The 17,132-nt window shown below is 45.1% G+C and overlaps 1 protein-coding gene across 5 annotated transcripts in view; it reads right to left on the bottom strand.

Annotated features, from left to right (window-relative positions):
• The window catches only part of LOC137125361 (nck-associated protein 5-like), a 116,434-nt gene that overhangs the window by 64,830 nt on the left and 34,472 nt on the right, over window positions 1-17,132 (bottom strand). For 4 of the 5 annotated variants that reach the window (XM_067500720.1, XM_067500711.1, XM_067500713.1 and 1 more), the window contains one exon: window positions 15,144-15,217. In XM_067500720.1, the coding sequence (XP_067356821.1) occupies window positions 15,144-15,217 (74 nt within the window). Of the gene's footprint in view, window positions 1-4,058; window positions 4,495-15,143; window positions 15,218-17,132 lie in introns of those variants that run through there. The other variant, XM_067500714.1, reaches the window with a different exon arrangement.

Genomic DNA, 17,132 nt, shown 5'->3' with positions numbered 1-17,132 from the left:
CCGTAATACCAGAAGGTTCTGCTGACTCATGCGGGCCGTGCAAAAGCCACAGGGTGTTTTACAGTAGCTGTCCACACATCGCTTTCAGAGAGGCAAACAAACAGTCGCCCTTTACAGAGGCAGACAAATGGCCTCCCCACATACAATAGAGACAAAGGTTCGATAAACAGGGGCTCTCAAGCCAATTTCTGCCACCTCTACAGCTACGCACCCCTGGGTGCATGTGTGTGCACTGAAGTTGCTGGGCAGCTGTTGAACGGTGTCCTCTTGTCATTCGTTTCTGCAGAAGTCGTGCATTGAGTTTTATTGTTGCGTTGTCAAAACAAGTCTAGCTGCTGTAGGAGAGAGAGAGAGAGTTAAAGAGAAAAACGTGTTTGTTCTAGCCGTTGTCTCCCATGTGAGCATTTCCATAGCATGCTAGCGCTCTGGCATGATGGCAATCAAGTAATTAAAAGCCAGTGCCCTCACTGTAATTCACTCTGAGTAAAGACTGTCAACAGTACGAGGGAGGTGTTTGGAGAGGAGTTTTACTGCATGAAGGTGAAGCTTTTTCAGCCACCTCCATCCACTTCCTTTCCAGCTGCGCCAACACATCCCGCATGTTTCTCCAACTATTATATGGTGATTTACTGCCAAGATAGTGCAGGGCTGAAGTTTGTTGACATTCCCCACCCCACACCACCTCAAATACGAGGTTGACCCCTTTTTCCAACCTCGTAAAAACGGCCTGCTCCGTTAAAATATGAAACAAGAGTGAAGGCTCACAGAGCGACTGCTTTAGATGCGACAGAACTGTGAAAGTGTGTCAGCAGGAAAGCTTTGTACAATCAACAAGGACAACACCATATTATCTTGTAAACTGTTGGCATGCAGGACTGTGACCCACAATCTTTAATCCAATCTGGGGATTTTTCTCGCATTTTACAAGACACACACACACACAGACACCCAGGAAAAAAAAAAAAGATCTCATAAAGAGGAAAACAGAAGTTTGTGTTTGAAAGAGAAATAATTTTGAATGCCAGTTGTGACGGGAGACGAGTTTTCACACTTTGGTGAGTTCATCCAGTTAGAAACCACAGAAATCCTCCGGCTCTACTGACATCACTTAACAGTCAGTGTGGGTGTCTGGGCAAAGCTTTGTTTCCAGGCACAACAGTCGGTGCACGCAATAAGCCATTGGTGGCTAGCAAAATAAAACCCCCTTTTATTGGTTATAAATTTTGTCGGACCATTAAACTTTATGCTTTTTTTCTGAGTGACATTACTCTAAGTTAAGCCAACTGGAGACTTTGAGAAGAAAACATCTGATAGTCCCATTTTTCTGCATTTCCAACTTAGCATTCAGTTAAAACACAAAGCATGAGACTTCAGCTGCCACACAATGTGTTCTTGTACTCTGCATCGAATACAAACAGCCTGGCAAAATGTCAAAATCCTTTATTGAACTTAGCTTTTTCCCTTTCTCGTTTAGATGCTGTATTTGCAAAAACAGGTTCCAGCCTCAGAGAGCTCAGCAGAACCCAAACTGTTTTTAGAGTTCCCACGTGCTGCTTGTGGGGGAAGATAAATGTAGAGCAGGCTAAGGGGAGGAATGCATTCAAAGCACCCTTAATTGAGCTGGATGGCCTGCAGTCACAGAAGCTGAGTGTCTCAACAAGGCTCAGGCTGGCGAGATTCTGAGACGTGCCTCACACGTACACATCATTAAACCGGCTGCGTTGGCTCACGGCTCCACAGTGCTGATGAACAGTGCAGAGACAGTGGGAATTACATGGGAAACTTGTCTGGAAGCCCCCCCCCACTTCAAAGTCCCCTGGATGTCAACTAAGGGGAAGTGCTCCCATGCTGAGGCCCACTGGGTCGGCCATTGAACGCAGGAACATTCCTCAGTAATTCAGTTTGACCTGAACCCAATATGGTAGCTGAGGGTCATCGACAACAGAGCACTGCATTACAGGGAGGAGACGAAAAGGGGAGGAGGGAAAGTTGGTCAAATCGGATGTAGACGAGTGAGAGGAAAAGTGATGACCTGTCAGTTGTTGTATTCTTCGTCAGACTTGTTTCCAGGCTGCTGTTTCGGGTAACAATTATCACTCTAATAATGCCAGCTGGCACAGCAAGTGGCTGCCGACATGTCCCAGTACGCACTTTGTTGTAATTGATGAACTCTTCACATTGGTTTCACACAGCCAAATTCTGCCGTTACACCCAAACATTGTCCCCGTCTCGTGTCTTTTAAATCCGACCATTTCAAATGTAGGACGGCTACGCGCTAAGAGAATGTGTTGGTCAAGTAAGAACGTGGCAGCAGCACGGGGGGGTGGGGGGTGGGGTGGGGAAATAATAATAATGGGGAAATTGTTGAGCTGTGGCATTGGTTGGGATGGAGAGAATTACAGTTTTAATTCTATAAAATCAAATCCCTCCACTTGGCAAATCCTCTTATTTGCTAATCCCCAGGTAGGTTTCAGAGGGCAGAAGGCTCAAACTGCCCAGTGCTTCAACACATCTGCCCTAGTGGTGGGATGATACCACCAGCTGCTGCTCTGCTCCAAATACAAGCTTTTAATAAGAATAATAACAATAATGACAATTCATTTTAGTATAAATCATGGTTAAATTCTAGAAGTAGTGCTAGGAAATTAAGACTGTTGCTGTGTATTGTCCATCACTTAAGGCCCGTTCTTTATGACCAGCAGAGATCCAGTTCAGCTGGACTGCAGTGACATCTCAATGGATGTGACGTAGAAGAACAAGATGGCAAGATGATGGATCACATGTTATATATTCAACGAGAGCTCCATTTTCTTGGGATTTAACCATTGTGGGTTTAGTGCACTCACGACGCTAATGTTCTCGTTCTCATTTGGATCTGTATTTGCGGGGCAACCTGAATTCCAGGTTATAAACCAAGCTATTTATGCTCAAAATTCTCGGAACCCGCTTCCAGTTGGCCATCAGCATGGTTTCTGCTGTGTCGAACAAATCGTCAGCCGTCTTATGAATAGATGCTCATCTGTTACCCATATTCATCTGAGGGCAAGCAGAAACCATGAGGTGGCCTTCAGATTGCCATCCTTGAGTGGAATTACCAGTTTTAAAACTACTACCCACTGCACGGCGGATGCTATATTTTGCCACGATGTTGGGAAGCACCAGTTCCCAGGGCATTTCTCTCTGGCACTTTGACAACACCAAGAGAGTAAGGATACCTCCCATACTCTCCCATGCTCTCATTTCCATTTTCCCTTGCAGTTCTGTTTTTAGAGATAACAAATCCAACTAAAAATACAACGCCAGTGTCCAGAGTCTTACTTTTGGCGTCCTCGGTGTGTTTGTTGCAAGCATCGTATCTTTATGTCTACTGTAAGTATGGCTGACTATGACGAAGACCCCTGGTCGCAGAGAAGCAAACCATACCAGACAGGCCATATCCAGATAATCCACATACCCCACCATTTAGCTGTATCCACACTCGGTTCAACGCCATTTATTTCGGTGTGGGATTAGTGGGCCAGATAGAAAATCCTAATCTGCCTGAGAGGGAGTGAAAGGAAAGAAAATGAGCAGAAGGAGGGGAACATGCATTCCTGTACAGTAAATCCCCTCCAATGCTAGACTGTTTCACTTAGTCTTCAACGACTTGTAACCATTTCCTTCTGTTATCAATCAGAATCAGAGTGGTTTACGAAGCTCCTAGGCTTCGTGCTGTTGCCACTAGCAACAGGACACGCAAATCCCCCCCAGCCGCCCCCCACCCCCTCAACTGGCTAAGTTGGCTCACTGCAAATCAGAGAGCATCCCCTGCACATGTATATTGCATTGCTACATAAAATATGTTCCCGGCTCTGTGTATTATTAGAAATAATGCAGCTCGGGACAAAGTAAGGACATCAGAAAGCGGTGCAGACGTGGAGGGACAAACACAATCATAGAATCGGGCACAAGCAAAACAGAGTGCACATTTCTTTCTAACAACAGACAGGCATGACACGAACAGGAACGAAAGAACTTCAGTTATTGATGACAACCGCCGACTGTCCGCTGCTTCTTACCCCGGTGAAGATGCAGCATCCTGGTGCATTCAGAGGACACACATGGTAATCCACCAGCACCCGTCCCTTCTGCTCCGCAGCTGCTACCCAGTGATCCTGCAGATGATAAAGTTTACATCCACAATGCAGCACTGCCGGCTCTCCGTTGCTCTCTGCCTGCCTCTGTACTTGACGTAGACCACACTGCCTCTCCTTGTCTCTCTCTCTCTGTCTCTCTCTCTCTCTGTCTTCCTCTTTCCCACAGTGCCTCAAGCACTCCAAAATCCTTTCTTTCTCCTACTCCTCGTCGCGTCCGTCCTCCTCTGTCTCTCTCAATCTGGCAACATGCGCTGACTCTCCCGTCGCTGCTCTTCCCTCTACTCTCCTCCTGCCTCACGCTACATAAGCGCTCCCTTTCTGTGCTTGCTCTCACTAACACAAAACCCTGTGTGCCTCTCCCCACCCACCCCACCTCTTGGCTTTATGTTCCCTCTGTATATTTCTGCTTCTGTCTCTATCTCTTTCTCTCTCATTCTGTTTCTCTCCCCTGACTGCGTCCCTCCTCCCCAGGTTTGTGGAACGTTTATTATGTGTTCCTGGAGACGCCTGCTCTGCTGCCTCTCTGAAGGTGGCTCTTTCCTCAAGGGAGGGGAAAGCAAGGTTGGGGTGGGGGTTTGTACGAAGGAGGAGGAGGAGGAGTTTTTGGGGGGTTACAACAGTGTCGAGGGGGGGGTTTAACCCAAACGAGGGGGACGTGAACACACTTGGCTTGTGATGTTTACAGCAAAGGTCCCAAAGAGCAGGAAACCACGTGTAAAGACAGAAGTTCTAAATGTCAAACTGGCGCAAAGATCCTGCCATCGCAGAAAGGGCCTAGACACAATGAATCGTACCAACCGGGACAAGAGCGCCCACTTTTGTGTAAGGTCTCTTTGAAAATATTAATTGCGGTTGCCTGGAGAGCGTGGAGGTCAGTATCTGAAGGGAGTGTGTGAGAAAGGTTCAGATTATCCACACCTGACCCACTGTAAGTAAGCAGGCGTCTTAGGGGGTCCTGCTTGAAAAGTTGCAACACATTTTGGCAATGACATTCAGCACACGTTTCATTTGAAGCACAGTAAAGATCCAAAGGTGCATGTTTGAGCCATTGTTTTGCTTCTCTGTCCACACTAAGTCAGTGCTTCAAAATCCTAAGAATGAGGCCATTTGGCAGCACGTTGAAGTGCATGGAGAAAAGTGAGCTTTCAGAAAACAACGCTAGAAAAATGCAAAGCCACTGACAAAACACAAAAAGTGACAACTGAGGAAGAGATCAAGATCAAGAGAGCGAAGGACAGAGAGCTAGAGAGAGCCAGAATGGAGGAAAAAAGGGTTGGGAAAGAAAGAAAGGGAGCGGTGCTCGGGCCTGACTGGGCCCGGTGACGGACCAGGCTCCAGCCCATCTGCCGCAATCACAATCAGTCTCAGCTGAATGGCTGTGACAAACTGCAGCCCGGAGCCCACAGCCTCATCCAGGCCGGACGCCTGCAAAAACCTAGGGAGTTGAAGGGGGGGTGGGGGGGGGGGTTAAGAGGCATAGAAGGCAGGGGGGGCACTTTCTATTGTCTTCTTCCCAATAGGACCAGTGCGAGAGGGGGCGGGTACTGAAGGGGTGAAAAGGGGAATTAAAAGGGTCCCGGTGACAAGAGCGCTCAGTTAAAGAAGGAAAAGAAAGGAAGGGGCTGACTTGGAGCCTGGGCCATCATTGCCACTTTGCCCCACATTTAATGTCCTAAATGGACAATGACATCAACTGTGTGAGGAAATCGGTGTGCAGGAGAGTGAAGGAGGAGGTGCTGGACAATTCAAGAGGAGGAAACGTCGAAAAACACTGACGATCAACGTGCCCTCGCCGGGGAGATTATTTCATGCTGGGAAAATCTGATCATAAAAAAATTGACACGTCCTGTCACATCCTCGTTATTGGACGTCTGGTAAAGCTGGCAGCCATGGTCCCATTTGTCATCATAAAACTCAGAAAGATTCATGATGGCCTGATTATTGCGTACATGACCAAAATGTCACACAGAGGGGGTAATTGTGTTTATCATAAGAGCAGCTGTCTCGCTGGCAAATCTGAATGTAGACTAAGCGTGATTTGATTCTCAGAGCAGGTGGTCACCAATTAGACACTATTGTCCTGCTTGGGTAAAACAGACAAGTGGACAGCTGATTCAGCACTAAAACATGCATATGCGTTGTAATCAAGAAATATTGAAGGTGGCGTTCTATTGTAATCAGATCGACGGCGAGCGGCAAATTGTTGAGTGATGGCTCAAGTCAGCGGGGTGGCAAATACACAGCACAGGCTGTTAAGCTTGGTGGCATTTGGTGTGGGGCGCTTATTTCTAAGAAGCCCTTGCACTAATGAGGAAACAGGCCACAGCGTCTTAGGGTGTGTTTTTCTCTAACTGTGTGTGTGGGTTTGTCAATGCCTACACAATAAGGTGTGTGTGTGTATATGAATATGCAAGATCTCACAACTATAATTATGTCCATTTAATACATTGTGTGTGTGTGTGTGTGTGTGTGTGTATACTGTATAAGATGATGTGTCTGCATTTGTCATATTCACGTGCATATGAGTGTGTGTGTGTGTCCACTCTGTGTGCTGAGTGATCTGCTGAGCTCATTAAGGCGCCGCTTATTACTCTGCCAGGGGTGTCAGTGACAGATTCCACTGTTTGGAAACACTCAGCCGCCCACACAGCCAGCCTGGCTCCACCACTGTCACACACACACACACACACACACGGGCTAGGGTAGCATTCCACAGGGAGGAGGGGGGGAGGGGTGGGTGTAGGGAAGGAGACAGGAAGGTGCTGGGACAGTGGCTGCAGGGACCGCGGTTCGATATGGATTTGTAATGGGGTGCAGGGTGGTCTAAGGGAAAGGGATGCTCGTGGTTGTGGCTGCACATGTGTGAAGTGCCAGTCTGTGCACACACTTACACACAATAGGGGACATGTGAGTGTGAGCACCTTTGAACTGCAGTGTGGCCTGGCTTAGAGAGATGCTAGTGGTTGCTGCAGAATGTGTGCAGCGGTGGAAGAAGTATTTAGATCCTTTACTGAAGTAAAAATACTATAATACAAGTACTATTCCTGCCAGTTGCTTTATTTGCTTTGAAGTTTCTGAGGTGTACGTTGTAGCAAATGAAAGCATTGTTCTTAAGGATGTCTACTTCTAAAAAGTAAAGGTTCTTGGTCTTGTTATGTAGAATTTATTAAAATCAAAGGCAACTTTAAGTGCGAACTTTATTCACGATAGTTAATACTTCAACGAGGAAAAAGCATGTGGCGTTAGCAAAGTCTCATCAGCAGCTTTGGTGAGGCTGACAAAGTGCAAGGCACAGTACAAAGTGCAGATCAAATTTGTGGAAAAGTTAAACAGTAATGGGCTCAGGGGCAGCAGCACTATCTTTAGTTAGAAGTTGGCGTCAAAGTCATAACTCTGAGTCTTAGATTATTGATGCACTGGTCCAAATGGAGCTCGGCTTTACTAAATCACGTCACATGTTTCATATCATCATATGTGTCACAGTAATTCAATCAATGTAGATTTATTATTCTAATTTGTAATAAAGTATAGCTGCAGAAAAAGGGGAAATACCCACAGAAAGTATACTGCTAGTCCCTCAAAGGTTTACTCATGCAGGAGTATTTAGTTACTCTGTGTATATGAAAGTAAAAACAATCCTGTCCAGTCAGTTAAATATCTAGGGGCCCAGCAATCAGCCGCTCGCTGGCCAGTCGTTTTTAATGTCTTGCAGCTTGATCACAGATGAGTGACCAGAAGCGGCCAGGGGAGGCCGGTGTGCGTCACTTCAGCTCATTACCCGCCGTCTAGGTGTGTGTGGTGAGTCAGAGCCTACAGAGGCAGACAAAAAGAGAAACTTTGTTTCCTTCCTGTCCCTCTCGTGCCCTGAGGACAATTAGCATGCACGCAGGGGTTAAGGTTAGACGTGCTTTTGATAACTGTGGAAAAGCAAAGGGTCTACAATCATTTGGAAACAGATCAGAGGTGTGGGCGGTTAAAATCCATCCAGGAGATTTTTAGCTGTCAACATGGCCAGACTGTTTTTTTCTTTTGAAAACGGGGGGTGGGAGCCTTCTCTGGATCAAGACAAGCAAAGGAAATGCCAAGCTGTAGACAAGGAGCGTATTTGTTTACACCACACAAGCCCACTGTGGGGCTGCATGGCTCGAAACAGCAAGCGTCCAGACAGATGCAAATCACATGATGGGTCACACAGCAAAAGCCCCCGCATAGGCTGTGAGCTCCAGTGAGTGTAGTTTAACTTCTGTGTGGCGAGACGAAGTGTGTAACACAATGAAACCGATAATGCACCTCCGTCGTGTTTCATTAAGCAGGGGGATGGGGGCGGAACGGCAGGCAGGGATGGTGGTCCGGCGAGACTTCATCAGCCAGTGAGATTTTCTCCTTCTCCGGGAAATGCTTTAAGTCATCGAGCCTGGAAGCAGGATTAACACTGATAAACATAATCTTTAATTAATCTCGAGTAAATCTTAGAAGATGTTGCCATTCCTTGTGTGGATACAGTAAACTTCGGCTACCATGTCGAAATCCTAGCAGTGGTACTGTTAGTAATTAGTGGTAGCGCTTCTGAAAATTACCACCACGTTATTACAGTGTCAGTATGTTGTTTCCTGCAATAAACCAATGATGACGTTGTCTTTTTTCTGTTCAATTAAGCACATTTCACTGTCAGTATAATGCTGCAAATATGCAGTATCATTATTACAGTGTGTTAAAACTACTATTCCATAACAGTTTAGTGCTATGAAATTGCAATAAGTTTCCAACTTTGTGACGTAAAGGAGTAAGCGATGCTAAATCTGACACTGTGCACAAAAAAAAAAAAAAAAAAAAATGTGCTGAACACACTGATGGAGGCAGTGATGGTAGCTTATTAAAGTTTAAATGCAAAACTTTTACCAAGACTGTTGTTTGATGCCTTAAAGCCACCATGCGGAAATGGTCAAAATATCAAAATCGATGTAGTTTATTGATGTAAAATATTTACATCAACTCAACTGTTTAAAAATCTGACGGAACAGTTGTAGTCTGCTGTGCGGTGCAGTGGGGTGAGATGATTATTTTTACTATTGCAATCCAATATCCAGTAGTATATTCCTCTTTTGCAGTATGTATTGTTGTGAATTTCGGAATTATTGTTATTTTTTTCTCCACTGGATATGAAGAACATCCGTTGAGCAGTGGGTTTGCATCACTCTTTTAAAGAAATCAACAAACTCTCATAGGACACAACTTCCTAAGATGGAGATGTTGTGAATATCAGATTTTCACTCCTTCCTGTTTCCCACAGAGATCAGAGGATGATTCTGGAAGTAAATACCGTGGACGCAAGCACTGTGACTTCCACCAGCCAAAACCACACGTGATCTATCAACAGTAAAAACCAAAAACCACAGGATCTATTGCTTTTCTTATCTTAAAGTGAGAATGCCGATTATTCAAACTAACTGAACACATAAGGAGTCATATCACATTCTCCTAAAGCTCATTTTGATTTTTTATTTTTTTTTTAAAGTCAGAGCACAATGGAGAGCAACTCAATTGAAGTTAATGAATCCGAACGCTGTAATGACCTTAGTGCAATTAAATACATAGCTAACAATGCCACAGTGACTGAAAACAGATTTATACATTTATCTTTGGAACCAATGCATAATTAAAGGGCCTTTTCTAACAGTACACGACATTTAAATTACTGTCTGAGAATTCACTTAGACAAACAACAGTGGTAATTAGCTATTATGCAAGATCCCATTAAAAAAGACTCAAACACAGCTAATTGCTCGAAGAATGCAGATAATGCCCTATTCAATCCAAATGCCAAGAATACACACTGCATATCCACGTTGTGAAAGCGCTACATTCCAACTGACAACGAAAAGAGAGGTTTATTGCGACTGTATATATATTATATATATATATATATATATATATATATATTTATTGAGAAGATGTATCCATTATGCTTAGTGTAGTTTTTTTTTCCAAAGATTAAGTGCACCAGACAGATGCTTTTAGCTTTATGCTTGAACGCACCAGAAAAGAAACATGGGAGCTTATGGCAAATGATATGTGGTGAGGGAAGTAGGCATAACATATCACTGCTTAAGTGGTCTTACCCTGTTTGCATTGGAATGTTCCACTGCAGCCAGCTATGAAACGACCTTGAGGGAGCATCAATAAAAGGCTTCATTAATCCATTCGATTAACCTCTTCTTTCTCATAAGCTTCCATAAAACTGATGCATGCATTTTAGCCGGGCGTGGGCTTTGCGCACGAATCGGACGTGAGCTTTGGCATTTACGGGTCTGCGGAGACCCAGCGTGTCTCCAGACAGACTGACCCCGTGGGTCCTCGCTGAGATAAACGAGCAGGAGTTGACTTTTGTTCCAGGGCACCAGGGGTCCCACCTTACCTATTCGCTTTAGGGGGTTTATCATCGCATTTGCAGGTGTAGAGAACCTCACTTGATCAGTTAACTAACTGATGATCAAAGGTGTGTTAATGGATCATTTTAAACAATTCACGCAAACATTCTCTGTGTACTTCAACTCATGCTACAGTTAGGATGCATTGAAAGACATGATGACAACTGTGCGCCTTCCAGTAGCCATCTTGGGGTCTCTACACTTTATGGGGTCTCATTACAGATGCAGTTACTGGTATTTAAAAACAGTATTTTTTTTTTTTATTTTGAGCTGTAAAGCAACTGCGCAGCCATCAAATCCCAATCAGACTGGTGCACGTGACAGTAAATTTGATGTCACTTCCTTGAGTACCTGCTTCAGGGGGTTCGTCATCGTGTTCACAGTTAACACGTCACTAGCAGTAACAGCATTCAGACCGGCCGCTTGTTAGCGATCACACTCTGGTAGATGTGAGCAGCCTTTTGCTAATTATAGATAGCAGCACATGAAAAGGGAAGCCCACTCGCTGTGATTACATTCTATTTTAGTCTCGGATCGTTTGCGGTTTGCACCCCACAAGCTTTAATCAAGCCTTTCGTGATGAGAAAAAACACACAAAGACAATCTCAACAACAACACTGATAGGTTAAAAAGGTCCCAAAAAAGAAATTCCACCAGTGCCTGAGGGTCCCAAAGAAGGTTTCACGGTTTGAGTTATTTAACCAGTGATGTCTGCTTTGAGATATTTTGGAGTCTGGACTCCTGGGTTGTAAAGTGACCTCTAATGGATGGATTAGACTAAGTCATTCACATCAGAGGGCACACAAATATACTATTAGATCTCTTTGGAGCTTAGCATGATCAAATTATTGCATTAGACCGGTCAACTTATCCAATTAAAGTTGTAAAACGCATGGCTCTCACCCAAGCGAGACGGCAGATCCTTGGGGCGTTGGATGGTTTGCGGGAGGCTGAACCCTGTCCACCTCCTCATCGACAGAACAGCCTCACCACATACTTCAGCTGAGGATTACTGCCTTTCATCTGGCTCAGACCGCCGGCAGCACACAGGCGTCTTTGAGGCCAGATATTCCTTGTAGTAACATCAGCAAGGTCCAGATTTGTAAAGCGGTTTCCCAGCCTGTGGTCTTTTTCTCTCTCTCTCGTGTGTGTGTGTGTGTGTGTATACACTCATACACTCACACATTTTTTTCTCTCCCTTGCTACCCTCATAGGAGCACGAGGACATTCTCTTCCAAAAGCATACACTTCGTGGCAAATTTAAAGGACACCAAGAGTCTCCCTCAGTGTTCTTGAGCCACTTTTGAGCTCTTTGACTTCAGAAACAGTGATTTGTGGGTTAAAACTCTGAAGCAATTACGAGTGTTTTGAATAAGCTGAACCAAATGACACTGAGGGATATACAGTGATTAAGGGCGGACTTTATAGACTACAATTTAAAAACCAACAACCTCTCTGTTTTTGCTTGCTGCTTTCAAATCCACAATCCAGTATCGCAGATCTATCTTTATGTGATTGGACGAGGACGAATGGGCCGACATGATGAAAAGTTGCGCAGCCAAACTGAAAGATTTTCAATTTCTCCTACAGGCAAATTTAGTTACACAAAGAAAGTCCCATTACCTATAATCCCTCAGCTCGCTGCACATCTGAACTGACCTCCATTTTCCATTGGTGCCGTATTTAAAGCGACTCTTTCAACATTACAAATAGCTTATTGACGTCCTGCAGCTGCAGTTGCCTGCTCCGTGCAACCTGTCCTAAGCTCTGCGGATCTCCTGCTGAGTCCTCTCCACACCTCCCCTTCTCCCAGTTGCCAGCCAACCTCCACACCCCTCCTTGCCCCCTCCTTGTCCTCCAAGGTGTGGAAAGGGTCACGGACAAACACCATCTGCTCTGGCAGAAAATGGCAGGTGAGGCGAGCATTGGGCTGTGTGACCCAACACTGGCCTGAGAATGGCCGACCCACTTAAGACACACCAAAAAAAACAACAACAAAAAAAAAAAAAACAAAACACAAAAAAAACGGTTTGGCAAAAAAAACCCTGCTCAGCACAGTGACAAATTACGTCCGGGAAAATAAGTGGAAGCAGAGAGAGACTAATCTACATTGTTTTAATCCACAGGGAAGATTGCACAATCACGGTGCCTTGACACAGCAGCTTGTCAGAAAGAGGTCACGCAAACTCCCCACCCGTCATGCTTTTTAGCACTGAAGAGCATCCACATGTCCCTCCCACACGTCTGTCATTCAGGAGAAATCTTTAATAAACCCAATCTTCCTCGACACATCCAGCACATGCACAACGCAGCGGCCACTGATGATACCGTAAACCTTTAACAAGACGCGATCGTATTTAACAAAAGCACTCTGCAAACAGATCATGAATAACGTGAAGCCCAGGGGTTAGTGTCCCACTGTACCCTGTGTCTGATGTTACCAAATTTGGATTAGCGCCATCTGATGTTGACACTGTGCCGTGGAGCTTTTGTTTCCGTCTGTCAAGGATGTGATCACAATGAATAGAGGGAGTAGGAAAGCCCGGGCCAGCATCCCACTGGGGCTTTGTGCTCCGTCAAGCAATAATGCTGCCGCAGAGTGTGAGAGGCAGTGTGTGCATGAGGCTTTAAGCATGATGAGGATACAGCAGATGCCCGTGACACAATCATAAACAAGTTCAAAATGTTCTATAGTTTCTCTTGATTCATTTGCCTGCGTGTTTGAATGACACCAAAACAAGACAATGCAACTCATAATCTCCCTGCTAAGGTACAAAAAAAAAAGGGAAATGAAACTACAGAGAAATGCATATTGTATGTTTTTGTATATTCAACACAACTGTAAAATTATTTGAAATAGCTACATATTCAATATTTGAAATTTAGGCAGGGGAGTTGAAAAAGTCATAATTGTCCAATCTGTGTACGCTACCAGTGTTAAACAACCCACTAATATGGTACAATGAGAGACATAAACGCCGTAGGTCACTGGGTCACAAAGAACTACAGGAATGTAAGGACTTGTCTTTCTCTTCGTGACAGATTGACGGGCCCCATATTCGGAGGCGTGGAGGGACACATCCACAGCGTCGTGAGACGCTACCTAATAAGGGGGACGGAGGCGGTTTTTGACTTGTTTTAGCGGAACAAAGGTCTGTGTGAAGTCATTTATCACCACTGCCACTATGAATCCAACCACACTGCAGAAGAAAGGGGAACAAATGGTGGCCTGGCGGTGTGTTGTTCCACCAAGCCAAGCTTCAGAAATTTTTACAAGCATCGCTCTGGCGTGTTTGTTTACAACGTCTGGATGGTAGCATCTCAACTACGCAGACCTTCTAGAAGCTGTAGAAGCTGTTATTACTCTGTGTAAGACAAAAGGAAGCCTTATGCTCGCTGGAAGCAGGTGACTTTGTAAATAGCACTTCCCTCAGACAAACTCAACCACAAACCCTGGGCTCAAATTACCTGTTACCTGATCCTCAACGGAAAGATGTACTTAAGAGGGCTAATCCTACTTAAAGTTTGGTTTAGTAAAGGCCATTTATACAGCTCATTACTGTATTGTGTACTGTGGACGGGGCATGAGTGCCATCAGTCAAAATGACTAGAAACTTCATTTTATAATTTCTTTTAACAAACACTGAAAGGTGAGAACAAAAGCAGAGGAGCTCACAGGAAGAGCTACTGGTACTGATGCCTTTGAGTTTAGTTCAAACACAGAACATCCAGTGGTGAAATTTATAGAAAGTAGCGATGGCAATGTGCCTCTGTACCTTCGATCTGAACACCTGTACTAACACCAAGGTATTTATAAGTACAGTGCTGATCATGGACTTATAATTCCAGTCAAATGGAGTCAGTAAAAGTCCATGTCTCTGAAACTGGTTTGTCCTCAGGCCCAAACACTGGTCACTTTAATTGGCTATCAGGTCAATCCGGTTGTCACTGAAGGCGTCGCCTCGTCTTATAAAGAGAAGTGGGAAGAGGTTAGACGGTAGGATCATTCCTTTACACATTACTTCCTTTGTGAAGGGGCTGCCCTGGCCTCCAAGTAAAGAGGACGGTCAGTGGTCATTCATTCCCCCAGCCACGCACCCTGAGACCTCTATCCCCCTGTGTCCATCCCCCCAGCTCCTCTTTGCTCACCCATGGGGAAAATTACTCCATTGAGATGGAGAGAGGGCTGTACAAAAGAGAGTGAAGTTTAAAAAATTGTCTCTCTTTTCAATGGGGGCGGTGCATCGCTGGAAGGGCTAGGGTGATAGGAGCACGGAGGGGACAAGGTCATTAGATTGGCATCTCCGCAAGCTCCTCATTCCCATTGTCTGGGCAAATCTGTTCCAAAGGACCTCCATGAGAAATGCCCCCAGTCAACCCCACACTGAGCCCAGAGTCTCCCCTTTGTCTGCCACTTTTTAGTGCGACTGCAGCACAAAAAGCATTTCTCCAGAGGAGCATACAAAGCTTGCCTCACACTCAAAACTAAACAACATTGTTCTGCTGCCTCTGGTTGGGAAATGGATTGCGGGCAGCTGCAGATAAAACATCTGCCCAAAAAGCCTTGAGCGGCTCTTACCTTCGTACATTTCGGCGCTCCTCTTCAAGCTGTTTGAGGAGCTCGTCGATGCATTTGTTGGCGTCCATGTATTCCTGCCAAGAAGGGATGAGAAAAGCCAAAAGTAAACAATGGAGTCAGTGTGCAAAGACTCGCTCTGAATATAAGCTAATTGGAAACACGAGCATATTTAAACCGAGGTCTTCATCGTAAACATCATCAACTGAGCCAAAAAAACATCAAGCACTGATCAACTGCATGTGATGCTGTGTATTTGCTCCACTTTGCTGTCATGCAGTGTGAGACACAGACAAAAAGTACTTTTCAAAAGGTGTGATTCATCAGCTTAGCAGCTCTTTCTCCCTCTCTTCTCTCTATGTGTAACTCCAGAAGCACCTCGGCGTAGCTTCTAACGGCTGGCCCAGAAGCGAGCCCAGCTGTGCAATGTCAGCTGGGAATAGCCCGCACTCACAAAACGTGCGCTACTGAGTTACAGCACGGGTGAAATGAGCTAAAGCTAGAGGAGAATGAAAAAAACAGATGTCAGAATTTCTTGGCTTTGGCCTAATGATTTGCCTCTTAGTGGTCTGACTACATAAAGCAGAAGTGGGGGGAGCAACTGTAAGAAATAGGCCACATAGGCACCATACTTCAACCATCTGGTTCAGACCTACAGTACATCACACGGCCAGTTGTGACTTGACGCCGTCAGTTCCGTGTGGTCTAGGTTTAAGACTAATTAAATAGATGTTAGCCTGACAGCTCATGACGTGTCTCCTGGGTAAACGTTTATCTCTGTGGGACAGATGCTCTCCATTGATTTCTAGACTCTCTGGTCATGTGCGTGCAGAGTGCAATTGAATAATGGGGATTCCCATGAAGAGGTTACTAGGCCAGGAATCTCCATGTCTCCAGGAGGAAAAAAAAAAAAGGCAGCAGTGTCTGTGAGCCATTTATTTTTTGACCATAAACCTTCTTATTTTGGGTATATTTACGCCTGTTGCAACACATTCACTGGCAAAAATAAAGCCTCTCTGCGAAACTTTAACTGATCGTTTTACAGTAGTACTTGGAAAAACAACAGGAAAGCTCGAGAGCTACCAAACACAAACCAAGAACTTTCAGTAATTTGCCCGGAATAATGCTGGAGCTAATTCTGACCTCCCTGTGAACCATCTTTGGGGCCAGACTTCAAGTATGTCTGCAATCGCTGCATGGGCTTTTTTTAACCCATGGCCTTGAGAGTCAACTCGCAATGGGCCAGATGTTCAGAAGCACAAGCTTCTGGTCTAAGCATAGTGAGTGCGGTTGTTTCATGTCTTTCCGCTTCCTGGGTTGCCCCTCTCCCACTGCCGCTTCTGAAGCAATCATCTGAGATGGTTACTCCAACACACCCAGCGCCACCGGCTTTTCCCAATGCCAGCAAAGCATGGCAAAGGCCCAGGCTTCCCGTCGAGTCACCAGTCAAGGGCACTCTGGGTGACCGTTAGGCAAATGGGGCCAACACCAAAGCATGACAACACATCAATGCTTAACAGCGTGGTGCCACATTTTCCATTTTCTCTCATAGTTGTGCGGGTTTTGCACAATGATGACATGACAAAAGAAAAAGAAATCCTGTTCTGGTCATCATCGTTTTCATTGTCGTGGCCCTTAATTTTGACTTCATCAGCGTGGCAAGCCTTTCATGTTTGGATAGCAACCAATTACACTGTCTAACAACAGTGCCCCAGAGCCATCTGTTAGTTTCAAAGTGCCACAGCACGCAGCCAGAATGCCACTCACACCCAAGCTCAAAGGCCATTGGCGCTCAGCTAAGTTCCCAAAGTTACATTTACTGTTAATCAATAGCAAAAATCCTCCCAACGATTGGATTCACGTTGCTCTTTTGGAGCCATCTAAGCTGGGCGGGCAGATGCCGTCAGAGGAAGCTGTCAATTCTCAGTAAAATGTTAGGAGACGTGGTGTTGTGTAGAAGCAGAACAGATGTTCACAAAAAAAAAAAAAAAA

This window comes from Channa argus, chromosome 4 (genome assembly GCF_033026475.1).
Source record: "Channa argus isolate prfri chromosome 4, Channa argus male v1.0, whole genome shotgun sequence".
Taxonomy (NCBI): domain Eukaryota; kingdom Metazoa; phylum Chordata; class Actinopteri; order Anabantiformes; family Channidae; genus Channa; species Channa argus.
Note: the sequence above shows the minus strand (reverse complement) of the source record. Positions and strands in the feature narration are given on the sequence as shown.